This window comes from Phyllobates terribilis, unplaced genomic scaffold, assembly GCF_046119375.1.
Source record: "Phyllobates terribilis strain yellow unplaced genomic scaffold, ASM4611937v1 Scaffold_4__5_contigs__length_816908805, whole genome shotgun sequence".
Classification (NCBI taxonomy): domain Eukaryota; kingdom Metazoa; phylum Chordata; class Amphibia; order Anura; family Dendrobatidae; genus Phyllobates; species Phyllobates terribilis.
In genome coordinates this window covers 270,952,092-270,973,646 of record NW_027362764.1, presented here as the reverse complement: position 1 = coordinate 270,973,646, position 21,555 = coordinate 270,952,092, and the positions used below count along the sequence as shown (strand labels likewise).

At 40.2% G+C, this 21,555-nt stretch overlaps 1 protein-coding gene across 2 annotated transcripts in view; it reads right to left on the bottom strand.

Annotated features, from left to right (window-relative positions):
• POU6F2 (POU class 6 homeobox 2) overlaps positions 1-17,293 on the bottom strand; it is a 758,703-nt gene extending 741,410 nt beyond the window's left edge. For both annotated transcript variants that reach the window (XM_073678261.1, XM_073678262.1), the window contains exons 1-2: positions 17,200-17,293; positions 16,722-16,893 (exon numbers count right to left, since the gene is read on the bottom strand). In XM_073678261.1, the coding sequence (XP_073534362.1) occupies positions 16,722-16,893; positions 17,200-17,205 (178 nt within the window). In that variant the 5' untranslated portion in view covers positions 17,206-17,293. The remainder of the gene's footprint in view (positions 1-16,721; positions 16,894-17,199) is intronic.
• Positions 17,294-21,555: the final 4,262 nt, after the last annotated feature.

Sequence of the window (21,555 nt, the reverse complement as noted above, 5' to 3'; positions counted from 1 at the left end):
CTTAATCACACCAAATTCCAAAAATATTTTTTTATCCCAAAATACATGCATTTAAGTAAAAACATGACGCCCCTGAGGTTATACATATAATTAAATATTGTCTTTAACTGTAACACAATCATAACAGAGTAATTAATTCTACAAGTATATATAAAAGACTTTTCCAGAAATACATTTTTCCATATAAATTAATATTTAAATGTGTCATACAGTATATTTTAGGGCTGGTAGCTTATTTAAGTAAGTACACGAGCCTCATCACATCTAGGAAATCTATTTAGTAATATAAGCAGTTTATTTAGTAAAATCTGGTAGTGACAGATGCCCTTTAACCCCTTTACAACCCAAGGTGGTTTGCACGTTAATGACCAGGCCAATTTTTATAATTCTGACCACTGTCACTTTATGAGGCAATTACTCTGGAACGCTTCAACGGATCCCACTGATTCTGAGATTGTTTTTTCGTGACATATTATACTTCATGATAGTGGTAGAATTTCTTCGATATCACTTGTGTTTATTTGTGAAAAAAATGAAAATTTGGCAAAAATTTTGAAAATTTTGCAGTTTTCAAAATTAGAATTTATATGCACTTAAGTCACACAAAATAGTTAATAAATAACATTTCCCACATGTCTACTTTATATCAGCACAATTTTGGAACCAACATTTTTTTTTATTAGGGAGCTATAAGGGTTAAAAGTTGACCAGCGATTTCTCATTTTTCCAACAAAATTTACAAAACCATTTTTTTAGGGACCACATCATATTTGAAGTCGCTTTGAGGGGTCTTTATGACAGAAAATACCCAAAAGTGACACCATTCTAAAAACTGCACCCCTTAAGGTGCTCAAAACCACATTCAAGAACTTTATTAACCCTTCAGGTGCTTCACAGGAATTTTTGGAATGTGGAAGAAAAAAATGAACATTTAACTTTTTTCACAAAAATGTTACTTTAGATCCAATCTTTTTTATTTTCACAGGGGTAACTGGAAAAAATGGAACCCAAAATTTGTTGTGCAATTTCCCATGGGCACGCAGATACCCCATATATGGGGGAAAACCACTGTTTGGGCGCACGGCAGGGTTCGCAAGGGAAGGAGCGCCATTTGACTTTTTGAAAGTAAAATTTGCTTGAATAATTAGCGGACTCCATGTTGCATTTGGGGAGCCCTGATGTGCCTAAACAGTGGAAACCCCCCACAAGTGACACCATTTTGGAAACTAGACCCCTCAGGGAACTTATCTAGATGTGTGGTGAGCACCTTGAACCCCCAGGTGCTTCACAGAAGTTTATAACATTGAGCCGTAAAAATAAAATGTTCACATTTTTCCCACAAAAATGTTTTTCAGCCCCTAATTTTGCATTTTCATAAGGGTAACAGGAGAAAATGCACCATGCTATTTGTTGTGCAATTTCTGCTGAGTAAGCAGATGCCCCATATGTGGGGGAAAACCACTGCTTGCGCATATGGCAGGCAGGGTTCGGAAGGGAAGGAGCGCCATTTGACTTTTTGAATGTAAAATTTGCTTGAATAATTAGCGGATGTGCCCCTGATGTGCCTAAACAGTGGAAACCCCCCAAAAGTGACACCATTTTGGAAACTAGACCCATCAGGGAACTTATCTAGATGTGTGGTGAGCACGATGAACCCCCAAATCCTTTACAGAAGTTTAGAACATGGAGCCGTGAAAATAAAAAAATCTAACTTTTCCACAAAAATTATGTTTTAGCCCCAATTTTTTAATTTTCACAAGGGTAAGAGGAGAAAATGGACCCCAAAAACTTTTGTGCAATTTTTCCTGAGTACGTCAATACTAGTGTTGAGCCACCCCCGTAGTGTTCAGGTTCGGTTCGGTTCGTCGAACACCGGGATGTTCGAGGAACTGTTCGTCGAACTGTTCGTCGAACACCTTAGAACACCGTCGAACACCGTTAAAACCAATGGCAGGCAAACAAAAACACATAGAAACACATAGAAAACACCTGCAAAGGTGTCCAAAAGCTGACAAACTGCTCAGAAGACACTCTCTTTAAAAAAGCCGGCCGGCAAATTCAGCAGCGGCATACACCGGTACCCGACAATTTAGACAAGAAGGAATAGAGCATCACACATAGATTAGATAGATAGAAACATGTCAGTCACACATATAAGAAGCACAGTGACAGTGTTGGTTACTGCACTTGTCATTTAGTGTAAAGGATTTATTAAAAAAAATATTAGTGTTTTCATGCACCGTCTCTTTAAAAAAGCCAGCCGGCAATTCAGCATCTGTACCCGACAATTTAGAACAGAAAGAATAGAGCTTCACACATAGATTAGATAGATAGAAACATGTCAGTCACATATATATGAAGTACAGTGATAGTGTTGGTTACTGTACTTGTCATTTAGTATTAAAATAAAGGATTTATTATTAAAAAAATTGGCGTGGGGTTCCCCTTAATTTTAGGCTCTAGCGGAGGTTAAGCAGACGGCTGGGGCAGATGTTTGAAGCCTGGGAAGGGGGTAATACCCACGGAGCTTCCCAGGCTACTAATATCAGCCCCCAGATGAATACATAGCCTTTACTGGCTATTAAAATGGGGGACCCCCCCAAAAAAATGACGTGGGGTCCCCCCTAATTTAATAGCTAGCAAAGGCTAGGCAGACAGCTGGGGGCTGATATTAATAGCCCAGGAAGGGAGCCATGAATATTGGCCCCCTCCCAGGCTAGAAACACCAGCCGTCAGCCGCCCCAGAAATGGCGCATTCATAGGATGCGCCAATTCTGGCACTTAGCCTCGCTCTTCCACGCTGCCCTGGTGCGGTGGCAGGGGGTAATAGGGTTGGGGTTGATGTCAGCTTATAATGCCAGCTGACATCAAGCCCAGGTTAGTAATGGAGAGGCGTCTATAAGACACCCCCATTACTAACCCCATAGTCAAAGTTAAAAAAAACACAAACACCCAGAATAAAGTCCTTTAATTGAAATAAAGACACAATCCTTTATTGTTCTAAATTAAACCATACTTACCATCACGCCCATTCCAGCTGAAGCCAACGATCTCCTGCAATAAAAGAAAAATAATAAAGCAACCTCATCCTTACCTTTCCATGGTTCCCACGACAGCTTCAGCTCTGCTACATCGAGATGACAGGCTGGACCGCAGCAGAACGCTGCCATCCAGCCTGTCATCCTGCAGACACTGAGAAGCGCAGGCTTGCTTGCGCTGCTCAGCGTCTCTCTGTGACGACATCCAGATGAGCCGAGTTCATGTCCAATGAACTCGGCTCACCTCATGCACGTCACTGACAGCGTGGGAAAATTCTCACGCTGAAGCGCTGATTGCAGGAGAATTTTCCCACGCTGTCAGTGACGTGCAGGAGGTGAGCTGAGTTCATTGGACATGAGCTCACCTCATGCACATCACTGACAGCGTGGGAGAATTCTCCTGCACTCAGCACTTCAGCGTGAGAATTTTCCCACGCTGTCAGTGACGTGCATGAGGTGAGCCGAGTTCATTGGACATGACCTCGGCTCATCTGGATGCTGTCACAGCGAGACAGTGAGGAGCGCAAGCATGCCTGCGCTTCTCAGTGTCTGCGGGATGACAGACTGGATGGCAGCGTTCTGCTGCGGTCCAGCCAGTCATCTCGATGTAGCAGAGCTGAAGCTGTCGTGGGAACCATGGAAAGGTAAGGATGAGGTTGGTTTATTATTTTTCTTTTATTGCAGGAGATCGTTGGCTTCAGCTGGAATGGGTGTGATGGTAAGTATGGTTTAATTTAGAACAATAAAGAATTGTGTCTTTATTTCAATTAAAGGACTTTATTCTGGGTGTTGTGTTTTTTTTTAAATACTTTACTAGAAATTCATGGCGGTCATGTCTAATACTGGCGTGACCCCATGAATTTTGGGCTTGGGGCCAGCTGATAATACCAAGCTGGCCCTAACCCCTTTATTACCCAGTGAGCCACCGCACCAGGGCCCTGGATGAGTTGGGTACAGCGCCAGAAGATGGCGCTTTTATGAACGCGCCATTTTCTGGGGCGGCTGCGGACTGCAATTTGCAGCGGGGGTGGCCCAGAAAGCTTGGGCCTCCCTGCGCTGCAGATTCCAGCCCCCAGCTGCCTAGTTGTACCTGGCTGGACACAAAAATAGGGCGAAGCCCCACGTACTTTTTTTTTAATTATTTCATGAAATTCATGAAATAATTAAGAAAAAAAGGCCTTCCCTATATTGTTGTGTCCGGCCAGGTACAAATAGGCAGCTGGTGGTTGGGGGCAGCCCGTTCCTGCCTGCTGTACCTGGCTGGACACAAATATAGTGCGAAGCCCCACTTCAATTTTTTTTAATTATTTCATGAATTTCATGAAATAATTAAGAAAAAAAGGGCTTCCCTATATTGTTGTGTCCGGCCAGGTACAAATAGGCAGCTGGTGGATGGGGGCAGCCCGTTCCTGCCTGCTGTACCTGGCTGGACACAAATATAGTGCGAAGCCCCACTTCAATTTTTTTAAATTATTTCAGGAAATTCATGAAATAATTTAAAAAAAATTGACGTGGGGCTTCGCACTATATTTGTGTCCAGCCAGGTACAGCAGGCAGGAACGGGCTGCCCCCAACCACCAGCTGCCTATTTGTACCTGGCCGGACACAACAATATAGGGAAGCCCTTTTTTTCTTAATTATTTCATGAAATAATTTAAAGAAAATTGACGTGGGGCTTCGCCCTGTTTTTGTGTCCAGCCAGGTACAACTAGGCAGCTGGGGGCTGGAATCCGCAGCGCAGGGAGGCCCAAGCTTTCTGGGCCACCCCTGCTGCAAATTGCAGTCCGCAGCCACCCCGGAAAATGGCGCGTTCATAGAAGCGCCATCTTCTGGCGCTGTACCCAACTCATCCAGGGCCCTGATGCGGTGGCTCACTGGGTAATAAAGGGGTTAGGGCCAGCTTGGCATTATCAGCTGGCCCTAAGCCCGAAATTCATGGGGTCACGCCAATATTAGACATGACCACCATGAATTTCTAGTAAAGTATTTAAAAAAAACACAACACCCAGAAAAAAGTCCTTTAATTGAAATAAACACACAATTCTTTATTGTTCTAAATTAAACCATACTTACCATCACGCCCATTCCAGCTGAAGCCAACGATCTCCTGAAATAAAAGAAAAATAATAAAGCAACATCATCCTTACCTTTCCATGGTTCCCATGACAGCTTCAGCTCTGCTACATCGAGATGACAGGCTGGACCGCAGCAGAACGCTGCCATCCAGCCTGTCATCCCGCAGACACTGAGAAGCGCAGGCTTGCTTGCGCTCCACAGTGTCTCTCTGTGAGGGCATCCAGATGAGCCGAGTTAATGTCCAATGAACTCGGCTCACCTCATGCACGTCACTGACAGCGTGGGAAAATTCTCCTGCACTCAGCGCTTCAGCGTGGGAGAATTCTCACACTGAAGCGCTGAGTGCAGGAGAATTCTCCCACGCTGTCAGTGACGTGCAGGAGGTGAGCTGAGTTCATTGGACATGAGCTCACCTTATGCACGTCACTGACAGCGTGGGAAAATTCTCCTGCACTCAGCGCTTCAGCGTGGGAGAATTCTCACGCGGAAGCGCTGAGTGCAGGAGAATTCTCCCACGCTGTCAGTGACGTGCAGGAGGTGAGCTGAGTTCATTGGACATGAGCTCACCTTATGCACGTCACTGACAGCGTGGGAGAATTCTCCTGCACTCACCGCTTCAGCGTGAGAATTTTCCCACGCTGTCAGTGACGTGCATGAGGTGAGCCGAGTTCATTGGACATGAACTCGGCTCATCTGGATGTCGTCACAGAGAGACGCTGAGCAGCGCAAGCAAGCCTGCGCTTCTCAGTGTCTGCGGGATGAGAGGCTGGATGGCAGCGTTCTGCTGCGGTCCAGCCTGTCATCTCGATGTAGCAGAGCTGAAGCTGTCGTGGGAACCATGGAAAGGTAAGGATGAGGTTGCTTTATTATTTTTCTTTTATTGCAGGAGATCGTTGGCTTCAGCTGGAATGGGCGTGACGGTAAGTATGGTTTAATTTAGAACAATAAAGGATTGTGTCTTTATTTCAATTAAAGGACTTTATTCTGGGTGTTTGTGTTTTTTTTAACTTTGACTATGGGGTTAGTAATGGGGGTGTCTTATAGACGCCTCTCCATTACTAACCTGGGCTTGATGTCAGCTGGCATTATAAGCTGACATCAACCCCAACCCTATTACCCCCTGCCACCGCACCAGGGCAGCGTGGAAGAGCGAGGCTAAGTGCCAGAATTGGCGCATCCTATGAATGCGCCATTTCTGGGGTGGCTGACGGCTGGTGTTTCTAGCCTGGGAGGGGGCCAATATTCATGGCTCCCTTCCTGGGCTATTAATATCAGCCCCCAGCTGTCTGCCTAGCCTTTGCTAGCTATTAAATTAGGGGGGACCCCACGTCATTTTTTTGGGGGGGTCCCCCATTTTAATAGCTAGTAAAGGCTATGTATTCAGCTGGGGGCTGATATTAGTAGCCTGGGAAGCTCCGTGGGTATTACCCCCTTCCCAGGCTTCAAACATCTGCCCCAGCCGTCTGCTTAACCTCCGCTAGAGCCTAAAATTAAGGGGAACCCCACGCCAATTTTTTTAATAATAAATCCTTTATTTTAATACTAAATGACAAGTACAGTAACCAACACTATCACTGTACTTATTATATATGTGACTGACATGTTTCTATCTATCTAATCTATGTGTGAAGCTCTATTCTGTCTGTTATAAATTGTCGGGTACCGCTGCTGAATTGCCGGCCAGCTTTTTTAAAGAGACGGTGCATGAAAACACTATTATTTTTTTTGATAAATCCTTTACGCTAAATGACAAGTACAGTAAGCAACACTGTCACTGTACTTCGTATATATGTGGCTGACATGTTTCTATCTATCTAATCTATGTGTGAAGCTCTATTCTGTCTGTTATAAATTGTCGGGTACCGCTGCTGAATTGCCGGCCGGCTTTTTTAAAGAGACGGTGCATGAAAACACTATTATTTTTTTTGATAAATCCTTTACGCTAAATGACAAGTACAGTAAGCAGCACTTTCACTGTACTTCGTATATATGTGGCTGACATGTTTATATCTATCTAATCTATGTGTGAAGCTCTATTCTTTCGGTTCTAAATTGTCGGGTACAGGTGTATGCCGCTGCTGAATTGCCGGCTTTTCATGTTTCACTGTTGGCACTGTTCCCATCGATTTGGGCAATCACTGTAATGCCACAACCACCATGGCTGTGGCATTATAGTGAGTGGCAGACAATCCCTGCATGATTGGTGCTCTAAATAACGCCAGACATGCAGGACACGCTTTTGGTGCACGAACAGTTATCGAACATAACCTCGAACAGCCGAATTTTTTGCAAATCGTTCGGGTTCGTCGAACAACTCGAACACCGCCCAAAACAGCTCGAATTTGAGATTGGCGAACAGTTCTAGTCGAACACCGCTCATCTCTAGTCAATACCCCATATGTGGGGAAAATACAGTGTTTGGGCGCACGGCAGAGTTCAGAAGGGAAGGAGCACTGTGTGACTTTTTGATCGCAAAATTGGCTGGAATCGAGAGCAGACGCCATGTCGCGTTTGGAGAGCCCCTGATGTACCTAAATACTGGAAACCCCCCACAAGTGACCTCATTTTGGAAACTACACCCCTCAAGGATTTTATCAAGGGGTATAGTGAACATTTTGAACCCAGAGGTACGACACAGAATTTGATAACATTAGGTCAAAATATTGAATAAGTTGTGATTAGTCTTGAGCGCAAGTGCTCGCTACTTGAGTTTGCATCAGGTACTCAGGTATGCACCATGTATCACGGGTGCTCGAGTGACATGCTAGAGTCCCCGCCCGCATGTTTCACGGTTATTAGACACCCAAAAAAAAACATGCCGGGATCGCTCGTGCATGGCAGGCAATCCCCGCGAGTTTTTGTCCGTGAAGCATATGGGGCGGAGACTCGAGCACCCGCGATATCCAATGCATACCCGAGCAAACTCAAGTAGCGAGCACTTGCGCTCAACACTAGTTGCCATATCGTCTCCTTTTTTTATTTTTACTTTTGAAAACCCTAACCCTAGCCCAACACTAACCCTAGCCCAACCCTAGCCCAACCTTAGCCTAACCCTAACCCCAACCCTAACCCTAGCCCAACCCTGACCCTAACCCTAGCCCAACCCTAACCCTAGCCAAATCCTAGCCCAACCCTAACTCTAGCACAACCTTAAACCCAACCCTAACCCTAGCACAACCCTAACCCTAACCCAAGAGTTTATTTTTTACGCCGTTCCTCGTGCAGTATAAGTGATTAAACTACTTTATTCTTCGGGTCGGTGCGATTACAGAGATACCAGAATCATATCGGGTTTTTATGATTGACAGCTGTCACACACTAAAAGACGCATTTTTTTGTAAAATGTAGTTTTTGCATCGCCGTATTTTGAGAGCTATAATTTTTCCATATTTTGGCCGACAGAGTCATGTGACAGCTTGTTTTTTGCGGGATGAGTTAACGTTGTTATTGGTGCCATTTTCAGGCATGTGACATTTTTTGATCGCTCTCTATTCCGATTTTTGGGAGGCAGAATAAACAAAAACCAACAATTCAGGAATTGTTTTTTTGTTTTTATTCTGTTCTGCATGTGGTAAAATTGATAAGGTAGCTTTATTCATCGGGTCAGTACGTTTACAGCGGTACCACATTTATATAGTTTTTCTATGTTTTGGCGCTTTTACATAATAAAAGCAATTTTATAGAAAAAAATATTTTTTTGCATTGCTTTATGTTGAGAGCTATAACTTTTTTATTTTTCGGCTGATGGAGCTGTATGGCAGCTTGTTTTTTGCGGGACAAGATGACGTTTTCAGCGGTATCATTTTTACTTATATTAGTCTTTTTGATCGCGTGTTAATCCATTTTTTCGTTGGCAGTATGATGATAAAGCATTGTTTTTTGCTTTGTTTTTTTTTTTTTTTACCGTGTTCACTGAAGGGGTTAACTAGTGGGACAATTTTATAGGTCAGGTAGTTCCGGACGTGGCAATACCAAATATGTGTATTTTTTTTTTTCAGAATAATATTTATTGATGGGTACATTATATTTTTATTTTTGGTGGATTATTTTTTTATATTTTTACAATGTTTTTTTTTTCACCTTCTGACACTTTTTTTACTTTTATACTTTGTCCCACTATGGGACTTGCACTTTTTTTATTCTGATCACCTGTATAGCACAGGAATGCAGCACCATTCCTGTGCTATACAGGCTGTCAGCGCTGCACAGGGAGAAGATAGTTTGGTCATGCACTGCGCATGACCAAAATATCTTCCTGCTGTCTGGTGACCCAGATGTTGTCTTGACGACATCGGGTCGTCATGGCAACATCCGGGAAGCCGCGGCAGACAGCGCTGGAGGCCGGAAGAGGAGGTGAATATTGCGATCACCTCCCCTTGCCACCGCAATGCTGCGACCGCTCCCTGCACATAGTAAGGGTGTCAGCTGTGACAATCAGCTGACACCCGGCGGTGATCGCGCCCGCACAGCCTGTGTGCGGGCGCGATTGCAAAAACATACTAATACGTATCAGGCTCTTAAAGCCCAGGGCGCAGATACGTATTAGTACGTCTTGGCTTTAAAGGGGTTAAAGTGTTTCTACACTCAGTTGCAATACACTGGGGTATATGCCAATGCACAGATTTGGACTTTTAATATTTTTATTTATTTTATTTTACTCACTTATATAGCGCCATTAATTCCACAGCGCTTTACAGACATTATGGCCACTGTCCCCATTGGGGCTCACAATCTAAATTCCCTATCAGTATATCTTTGGAATATATATTATGTCAGTATATCTGGGTGGTGTAAGGCGACCTGCACACCAGGTTTCTGCAGTGCATTTGGGGGATTCCACCTGATTCAGCCGGAATACCCTTAAAAACAGGATTCAGATTAACCTTGCTTTTACGGGGATCACAGCGGAATTCCCCAAATGCAGTGCGGAAGTACAGTGTGAACAGGGTCTACATGTGCTGTAATTTTTCTTCAATGTCAGCTCTGTGATCACTGACCAAAGCTAAGAAACCCTGATGAATGGGATTCTGAAAAGGTTTCAAATCCACCTTCTGTATCAGCACAAGCTCAGGTTATTGTCCTGTCATCCTCTATGCTTTCCACTGCAGCTCTGATTGTTTATGTTGGCTGTTTATAAGCCGGCCACAAGCTTCCAATAAAGTCATGCAGATGGTGGACAGTAAACTTATTAATTGCAAAGAACTATTTGGTAACAGACACAAAATATTGAAATTAGGAAGCCTTGGCGGATCGTCTCCTATAGTCCTGCTTTAAGATCACTGGGGTATAGTCTGTCCCACAATATAAATTGGGTGGTTACAACAAAAAAGACCAATGTAGTTATATCTTCACCCACCTAACCAGAATACAAGTAGTTCCCAGCCAGAGGACCACTATATAGCCACCTGTCACTTACACTGTTAGTGCCCATCACATACGGCACGGTGCAGCCAGGTCACATTACATGCAGATGGCTATTTTCCTGTACTCTCGTGTACATTTACAGAAAGGGTTTCTTCAAATCTGCCTTTCTCCAGCATGTCCTGGCCCCATGCTGTGCACAGATTTTACTTGCAGGTGCAGTTTATGTATTATTATGTCCAAATGTGCCATTAGCAGCTCAAAATAGCCGTTGTGACCACAACCTGCACATTACCTGGCTTCAAACTATATTTTGCACATAAATTGTGAAAACCCATAAAAATATACAATAACCTTTGTCATAACTAACAAATCAAAACATTATACCTGTAGATTTACGCTATCACAACACAAATATCCTACAAAAAGAAGGGCCTGTTAGCGGAAACTTATAGTTGTGGTGGTTATTTTACATCTGAACTCATGTGTGTACAGTATATAGATGTGTGTGTATATATATATATATATACACATATACATGTATATATATAATGTATGTGAGTGTGTGTACAGTATATAGATGTGTGTATGTATAATGTATGTGTGTTTACAGTATATAGATGTGTGTGCATATATAATGTATGTGTGTACAGTATATACATGTGTGTATGTATATATATATATAGAATGTATGTGTGTACAGTATATACATGTGTGTGATTATATATGTGTGTACAGTATATAGATGTGTGTGTGTGTATATATATACAGTATATTGTGTGAACAGTATATAGATGTGTGTGTATATGTAATGTATGTGTTCAGTATATAGATGTGTGTATGTATAATGTATGTGTGTGTACAGTATATAGATGTGTGTGTATTTATATAATGTGTGTACAGTATAAACATATATATATATATATATATATATATAATGTATGTGTGTGTACAGTATATAGATGTGAGTGTATGTGTATATATATATATATTTATGTAAGTGTGCTTGTACAGTATAAAGATGTTAATGTGTATATATATATATAATTATGTGAGTGTGTGTACAGTATATAGATGTGTGAGCATATATATATATATATATATATATATATAAAATTATGTATGTAAGTGTGTGTACAGTATATAGATGTGTGAGCATATATATATATATATAATTATGTATGTGAGTGTGTACAGTATATAGAAGTGAGTGTGTGTATATATATATAATTATGTATGTGAGTATGTGTACAGTATATAGAAGTGAGTGTATGTGTGTGTATATATATATATATAATTATATATGTGAGTATGTGTACAGTATATAGATGTGAGTGTATGTGTGTGTATATATATATATATAATTATATATGTGAGTATGTGTACAGTATATAGATGTGAGTGTATATGTGTGTATATATATATATATATATATATAAAATTATGTATGTGAGTATGTGTACAGTATATAGATGTGAGTGTATGTGTGTGTATATATATATACAGTATATATATAATTTTGTATGTCTGTGTGTGTATGTATGTATATATCTATACATATACATATACAAACACACTAACAAACATAGTGCACACTCATGTATATATATACATATATATATATGCGCATACTATGGACGGATATCCTACACACATATATATATATTTTTTTTTGTGTGTGGGTGTATGTTTGTATATATATACATACACACACACTCACATACATAAATATATACGTGTGTAGGTTATCTGTGTACAGTATATATACATGTGTGTGTATTATAACTCATAAACTCACAAACAGTATACTCACACACATAATATAAAATATATTGGTGTGTTTATAACTATTTACTTGGATCTGTGCTTATACTGAATGCATTAATTAGTATATAATGTGTTTACTGGTGTGTGTATTTATTGCTTGCGCTACTATGTATATTGGAATATTCGCTCATCCTTTCTATATATGTGCATTTGAGTGTATGTATAAAAATATGGGATTATACTGGACATTTGTTTATGGATATGGATCCATGCCTATATTGTTTGCATGTTTGTTTACACCATACACACACACACACACATATATAGTTATATATTCTACATATGTATGCATATACAGTGTATATATATATATATATATATATATATATATATATATATATATATATATATATATATATATGTGTATATTCAATATATTCCTGCACCCTACATTGGAAATGTCATGAACCAGCAGTAAGTAATAGCCTTTGCATTACTGAAAGGACCAATAAAACGGGTAATTTAGAAATCTAACTAATAGGAAACATCTAGAGCAAAGATCTAAAATCCCGTTGCTCTCTGCCCTAATATGTAGCTGCCCTACCACAGGCAGGTACAGTCACCTAGGAGCCCAGCACTGTGCTCGCTCTATGCCTATGGTACTAGTAGTGCGTCTGAGCATTGTAGGAGGAAACCGTGCAGCCATGACCCTGTGCGGACATGGAAACTCTGCGGAGATATTACCCTGGATGAACTTATGGCCTCAGAGCTGCAAGACAGCGATGATGCCTACTAGCTGCGCATTGTATTTTCCCAGACAGCTAGAAAACAGCTATACGCCGTATTTTAAATAAGTGGTTATGTTATATGCTATTAAAACCATCATCACATCACATGAGTTCCTATCCTGACATATTACACAAAGTATTCATTGTCATTACAATATACTCGTCTCCACCTACACTTTTCATTCAGTCTTTATGTATATAATACAAAAGCAGAAAAAACAATCTGTGTGTTTATTGCCTTAGCAAAGCACCGGAGAATTCACTGACAAGGACAAGAGTGCACCCATCTGCATATACTACATGTAAGACCTTCTCCACAAAACTCAGCCCTTTGGATATTTGGAGTCATTATAAATGTAAATCTTCATTGTAGCCAGAAGTTTATTGTGACAGCGGCTGCATAGATGTAAAACACGTTTCTTGTGGTATATATACATCCCATGAGCTCTTAGTGTGAGACCACAACTAGTGGCTGGAACCCCCCCATTAAAGGAGCCCGTCAGTACTTCATGATGCCTAAATGACGGACAGCAGGACATCCTGACAGGTTCCCTTGTTACAGACATCTCATGAGCTGCCGTGCTTCTGAGCATAGTTTTAGGATCAAGAATATAGACTGAAACCTATCAATCAAGCTGAGCAGGGTGGTGGGAATAAAAGGGGTGCCGCCCGATGGACCCTTGTCGCCAGGCCCGGACTCGTCTCCCCGTGACCACCTCAGTTTTTAAAACTGTTTTCTCTTAAACCCTCTGTAAAGAAGGATTCTGTCAAGATGTAATGCTGTCCGTGGTGTGGGCACCATGAGACTGATGCAGGTCCCCATGGAATATAGTATACTTCATATTACTACAGCTCTTTTGTGGACTGCAACGCTGTAAAGCGAACTATCAGCATTTCCGTCCTACAAAGTATTCCTAACTTTAGCAGAATGTTATTATGCTGCACACTTTGCCCTGAAGCCTTTCCAGCTTCTTCCTTACAACTGTCCCTCTGAGATAGTGTTAACATCTCATATAAGGAACTACATGGGAGAGGGAGATCTATGTGATTTCCACATTTTTAACCCCCAGCACCTCAGACAAAGCAATGTCCTGTCGGAAGGATTTTTAGACTCTGCACTTTACCGAAATATCGCAGCACACATTCAGCACTAAGACCACCAGTCGTCTCACACATGGCACGTCCTTCCAGTATGCAAGCATGGCAACATATGTACAAATAACAGGACGGTCTATTGTAAAGGATTCATAGAAAGACCTTGCTGATATCCACCCAGCAGCTTGCATGTCACCAAATACTTAACATTTTAAATAGTTTTGGTTTTACATTTCAAATTTTGTGAATCAAAAAAAGAAAATATTTCCTAGTTAGTAAATGTGTGTAAAAATGATTGGCAGGATAATGGATCCATAAAGAAGCCATCCTGCAAGTGGCAGCTTCCTAACCACTTCCCCGCCACACGTGGGCATTGTCCCTTATACTAACATGGCTTCCCATGGTAAATAGAAGAGGACGCACGTACAGGGGGGGTTGGTAATCTGCATCATTGCTGAACTGATATAGTAGCGGGACAGGATATCATGAACATGTGCTGGAGTATACTTTATATACATATATATAGAGAGAGAGAGAGAGAGTCATCTCTCGCCACTCAGCACTATACATGGATTTATGGCGTCTGCTTATTTAATGCATTAAGAAGTAATACTTCCCTCTATAACACAAGTCTATATCTATCTATCTAATATCTGTGTATTAATCTAATATCTATCAATCTAATATCTATTTATCTATCTATTTATCTATCTCATACAGTATTTATCTATCTAAATTTCAATCTAATATTTATCTATATTTCTGTCAATCTATCTATCTATCTTTCTATTTATCTATCTACCTATCCATATATCTAACCATTTCATTACTCACTATTTATCTATCTCACATCTATTATCTATCTATCTATCCATATAGCTATCTATCCATCCACACACATGTAAACCCATATGTAAAGTTCTTGGTAAGTAATCATTTAGCAAGTAACCGCATATGTGTGCATAGAGAATCAACCCTTTGGACAGCTTCAATATACTGCTTACTGCTGTCATGTAGTAAATTAATTATTAAGCCCATTCATTTATTATAACATAAGGTATATTTAATAAAAAAACTGATTTTATTTGTTGCCTGATTTAATTAAATGAAAGCACTTTAAATACCATGATCTAAATCGTCCACTGCAATGTATGTAGTCATGCACCACAAAGTCCACATATACACAATACACTACACCCCTTACGCTCCCTAAAACCACAGTAACATACATCACTTTACCCACCGAAAAAAGTTAACAATCACAACAGAGATTATTAACTAACCCTATGAGACATATAAAAGTACATATAAAAGTAAGACTATTAAACACGCTCTTCCCAAGGACACACTAAAGTATAGTATTATTTATGAGATATGGGGTACTATGAGAAGGGATGTGGGAACAGGTACAAGTGATGACTATAGTAGTTTATATAAGAATTATTTATTTTTAAACAAAAATTGTATGCCAAGTCCAGGAGAAATATGATTTTTTTTAAATCAAAATATCTTCTATTCTACCTATAAAAGTAATAACGATAGCACTTTACAAAAACATCAAAAAGATGCGTTATGTGAAATTCTTTTCTACTCATTTGTTTGACATATAACGAACCGAGTAATTAACATTTTCCTTTTACAATTTTGCAGCAAAGTTTGTTAACAACTATGTTAGAACATTTTTTTTTAGGTTATTTTTTTAAAATACAAAAAATTCTTATCTTGATATTATTAATTTACATCTAACTTGATTCTATATAAATATATATATATTGGAAAAAAAATGACCTTTTAGATTTTTGCTTTGGCGATAGTTTTAAAGTCCTAAAAAAATGTTTTTTTAAAAAAGATTATTTTTTTTAATTTAGAAAAAAAAATCAATCTGCAGCTGAAATAAATGAACAGAAAATGCTTCTTGATTACCTCATCTCAACCCGAAAATGAGACCTTGAAGCCTGATCTGTCTTGTGTGAGCGATATCATTCACCCTAGCCTTTGCTCCTCTCTGTAATTGGAGATCACAGGTGCTGGAGTGGACTTCCACTATGCTATCCATTTGAATGACAAATGCCTGTGAAAAAGTGGAATACACAGCACGCTGCCCTGCCACGCTGACTGCCGAAGCAGCATTACACGCTTATTACAGGGGGATCGTTACATCGGGGGCTTTCACCCATCTTACAATTTAGGCCAACTTGCAAACAAAATCCATACTTCTCTTTAGCAACACTCGGACTACAGATATTCTCCAACATCATGATAAAAGAATAACTTCGGGGTGAAAACAAAACAAAGATTAAAAATCTATGAAGGGAAACAAAATATTTATAAACTCGAGCTGTTTGCTTAGTATGAGGTCTATATTCATGCCCCGAAGGCCACACAGTCCCAGAAGGGGTTAATCGGAGCCAGACTTGTCTTACTTCTCACATCACCAGACTAGGAACCCTTTAGGATCACGTTTTCTTTTAACATATGCATAAAGACATGACATGAATGCAACAGACAATATCCATAATAATAATAATAATAAGGGGGGACGCGGACGCGTTAGACGGCGTGGTAGAAGCCAAATTAAATACCTAGACAGACTTACCGAAGAGCTTGCTGGGAGTGTCCTCACCATCATTTGATTCCACGGGAGCAAGCAGGGGCTCGTTCAGCTCGCTGTCTGAAGTAGTTGCCTTGTCCTCACCTCTCGACTCTGCATTCATCTCACTCCGCAGCAGCAGCAAGGGCTTACTGACTTTTCCGGCTATCATTGGATCCTAGTTATGGGGGGGGAAATCAAGAGTGAGCGAAATAAGGAACTAAAGTGGATGCTACGGTGTTAGTGCACTCACTCCAACACCTTCCCCCTCTCCGGCTCTCCTTTACACACACACATACACATATACACACACCGTCTCTTATCTCCCCAGCTGCTCCTGTTGTTATTGCTGGCTGCAGTCAAGTGAAGAGCTATTACAGATCCAATGAGTTTTCCATTACACCCCACCCTATTAAAGCTCAACTATCATGTGAAAGATTCAGAATGCTTTCGGGGGAGCGAACTTCTTTGAAGGCATGCTTACAATCATCTTTGTAAATGCATGATATGCTGGGCTGGCTCCTCAGTGGACGGTACTGCAACAAGGCACCCCTGGCTGTATGAAGAAATCCCTTCACATATTGCACCAGAGTGTAATTATACACATTCACAAAGTACCTGCCTCCCTCCTGTCATTCTCTCTGCCCCCTTTCTGCCCCCTTTACGCCGCTGCTTCGGAATTATGCAAACACCTTCTCATTACAAAGTGATTAACCTGGCATTAACACAAAATGAGACACCATTCCCAAATAATCAAATCAATATTTTTTTTTCTAGCCAGAAGATCCTGAATGTTTGCCGCTGGGTGTGAATAATTAGAAACTTTCTGGTTTTGTCTGCTCGGTTTAGTGGTGCTGAAAGGGACAGCAGTCTATTGAAAGCAGTGCAGCCTATTGAAACGGACAGCAGCCTATTGAAAGGGTCAGCTCCCCACTGTAGGGTCAGAGGAGTATTGTGCGGCACACAGAGTTCACAATGACAGCCTTGGCATCTCCACGACACACATGCATTGCAAGCAGAGCTACACTTCATCTTACAATTACATCTTGGAGTCAATTATGCTTAATATTAATAATATCTACGTGGCATAAATGTGAAAAAACTGCAAAAAACAAAGTAGTTCTCCCCAGTCTAGAAAGTTCAAGCGCAAGATCATCCTAGACATTTTTATTTCAGGACAATAAAAGAGCTCCCAGTCTGCACATAATCCAGTTTCCTGCAGCTCCAAAAAAACTTTACGGCAAAAACAGGAGAAAAAAATACAATGTATTATCCTGATATTTTATCTATTTATCTAAATGTTTCCAATCAGAGAAATAAATTCAATACTTACAAAACAGTTACAATTGTTCTTATTGCTGCAGCATTAAGGCCCCAAAAGGTAGGAATAAAATGTACTTGCTGGCGATTGGGTCTGTTCTCCTCATCTCAGTCAGAGGCCATTGTGGGGTCATAGGCTCTTCCACAATTTCTCTATTCCCTGTGCATAGTTCTCCTGATTTTTTTTTGTTTTTATTGTGGCGGGTATCAAGACAATAATAAAATAGTCAAATAGGGAAGAAGGTACAAATGACCCTGTGGTGTTATCTGTCAGCTATTTATTGCTAAGTTCATGCCTAAATGACTCTAATGTAGAGAACAGGTGACCAGCGTGCTAGGAGGTGGGTAGGATGCTCCTAATACCCCATCATCACATTGGTCGATGTGCGCCTGTGGCTTCTTTAATGTATTCATGTCTGAAAACTGAATTTGATATGACACATGATAATCTATGAAAATGTTAATCAATACAAATAGTTTAAGCTGTCATCAAATGCACTTCTTTAGTCAATACTCATATTGCTGCAAACAATGTCACTGTCACCGAGGCTTAATTTGCACAGCACTTAAATATTGGAGTCTGTGCATCAGTGCACTCCTCCCGAAATACTGTAGGTAAACACATTTTCTCCCTATTTAAGGCTGGAGCACTCAGCATGCATTTAGCTGAGTCGAATCCTACCGTTTGAATACCTTGATAGGTCCACTGGAGGGCAAAATTAATACTTAATTGAATCTCACAGTCATCAAAATAATCAATACTTTTTTATTATTTATTCTTTACAGTCTGTTGACTGTTTCAAACCTCAGAGGGGATGGTGGAAAGGATTCATGGCTTTGAAACACTGTCATTTAACAAGGTAATTTTCAGCGGAGCATTAGGGGTTGTGAAACATATAATAAAACAAAAATGGTGGCTTATAATAGGAAGAAAGAAAAGAATTATATTTCTGCCTTCTAATAAAACAAGATAAATAAAAAAAAAAGCTGGTGCAGAGAAAGGAAAATAAAAAGGGGGGAGGGAGGCTGAAGGGAGAAGGAGGATAGGTAGGAGCTGGGTTTTGAAAGGTTTTATCATATCAAGAGCAGAGCTGAGCTTTCATAATGCTGACATTTCTCATCCTGACAATCCTAAACAAGTGAAAAGGATGGGATCGCTGATATCATCTTTCATCACATCCTCCAGCTTAAGAACCAACATGACAGGTCCTCTTCCCCATACACTGTTAATTACTAAATAAAACACTCCTGTGCTAGGAAGGGTGGCAGCACGTAACCCAAACCAAGGGTCTACACAAGCCGCAAAGTGGGTCTTAAAAAATTTGTTTTTGGTTGGAGATCAAAGGGGTCAGAAGATAATAAAGAGGATACAATAATGCACCGGGCAAGCTAAAGCCTCTGGAGACCAATTTAAGATAGGTCCTTACACAAATGTATAGAAGAGTAAGGCTTTCATGATTGGGAGATATCAGGCAGAAAAGACACTCGCCTATACTGTGGAGAACGGATTTTACAATGAGGATATACATAACGTGATCCTGAGGCTTAATTCATAGGTTAATTCAGTTACTGGCTCACCATGAGCAATCCTCAGGGACAAAGAAAGAGAATCTGACCATGTATGTCTCGAGAAAGGAGAAAGACAGTAATGGAGGAGAAATCTAAGCAAGCATTAGTGCAACTTCAGATCACTGTACACACAATGCTATAAACCATATTACATGGATTGGAAAATGAAACTAATTATAAGATATCGGTATAGATCATTAAGTCACAACTTCATCTCTGTTCATCATATTTATGAAATGCCTAGAAAGCAACACCATAATATTTATTCACTACTATTCTTATTATTTGGGTACATGGCTTTATGTATTGTGAACAAGATCTGTATTTGTCTTACCATTTTAGATCTGCTTCATTTGGCAGCAACTTGAATTTGAGGTGGTCAAAAATCCACCTCCTATGTAGCCGCTGGTTTGGGCTACTGTTCTGTTTTCCCCCCATGCTTTTTACTGCGGTTCTGCTTAGTTAGATTGGCTGCTGTGTATAAGCACAAGTCCACTAGAATCTCTTTACAGAATAAGTAGCTGAACCACCAATGAAAAAATGTAGTATTCCTTTACATTTCTTTTTCTAGACCAAGTCTCATAGGTAAAGGATAGAGACACCTTTTTCTAGCATTTTTTTCCCTAAATGGATGTATTTTAGTTTTCTACATCCTTTATGTATCACAATACAGAGCATGCTGCATAATGAGTTAACTGTGAATCCGTCAGTGAGTTCATCTGACAGCAGAATTTGTAACCCTTATCTTTCCTTCTTCTAGAAAATTCAGCTTTCAATGGGTCACAAATCAACTTAGAAAATAGTTCAGGAGAGATAAACTCATTTTCAGATACAGTCATTCACAGATTTGACTGTTAACTCATTCTGCAGCCCATGTACTGTGAAACATAGAGGCCATAGAAGCTAAAAGGTTCATATTTTTTAATGAAACCCTATTGCAAAAATTATTTTAGCCTAAAATATATGCATGTAAGTAAAAAAAAAATGACTCCGGTGTCCATACACTAGAGGCGTGTTATGTTCTGTGACATATGCGGTTGTTGACTGTAGACTGGACAACCCCTTTAAGCTTTGTACTGCACCACATTGGACAATTTGAACTCGACCTATATTGTGGTCAACAGACTTACTGAAACAGAACTAAACTAAAAGACTAGATCCAGAGAAATGCAGAACTTTTATTAGTTTGTGCTTATGCACAGCAGCAAAAATAGAACGTGCCGAGCAGCAGTAAACGGCTGGACAAAGCTCCTATACAGGTAAATGAACCAGTAATGCAGCTAACAATAAGCCAGTGGTCCCAACCCTTCATACAGTGAGAGACATATTCAGCTCTGAGAGATAGTCGCAATCCAGATTCAGTGATCCCCCCTTTCCCCCTCCTACAATAGTGACACCCAGAGCCTGGTGTACCAACATCCAGGGGTACCCTCTTTACTCTTGATTAAGAAGTACTCCCATGAAAATTTGTATCATCTTAATATATTGCAATTATCATATTATATAGCACTGTGTACGTACAATTGCTAATTTTGCCCTTTTACCCAGATAATTCTTCTCTTTTCTATTAAGTCTATGACATCACGTGATTAAAAACTGACTAGCTGAATCCTTCTAAGCTCTATGTAGAAACAGGAGGGCAATTTTCCCTGTATGAGTCATAAGTCACTGCAAAAGTCCCTGGCAGTGGGGAGGAGGGAGCAGCTGGATCAGGAGTTGAAGTGGGGAATTATAAATGCAGGGAAAAGAGACTTCCTGTTTCTACATAGAGCAGAGAAAAGAGAAGAATTAGCTGGGTAGAAAAGCAAAATCAGCAATTGTAAGTGCACATTGCCATATAAAATGATGATTGCTATATGATAAGAGGATAAAAACTTTGATGGGAGGTGTGCTTCTTTTAGTATTTTTACATCAAGTATATTCACCATACTATTGCATCCCACTTCAAGCA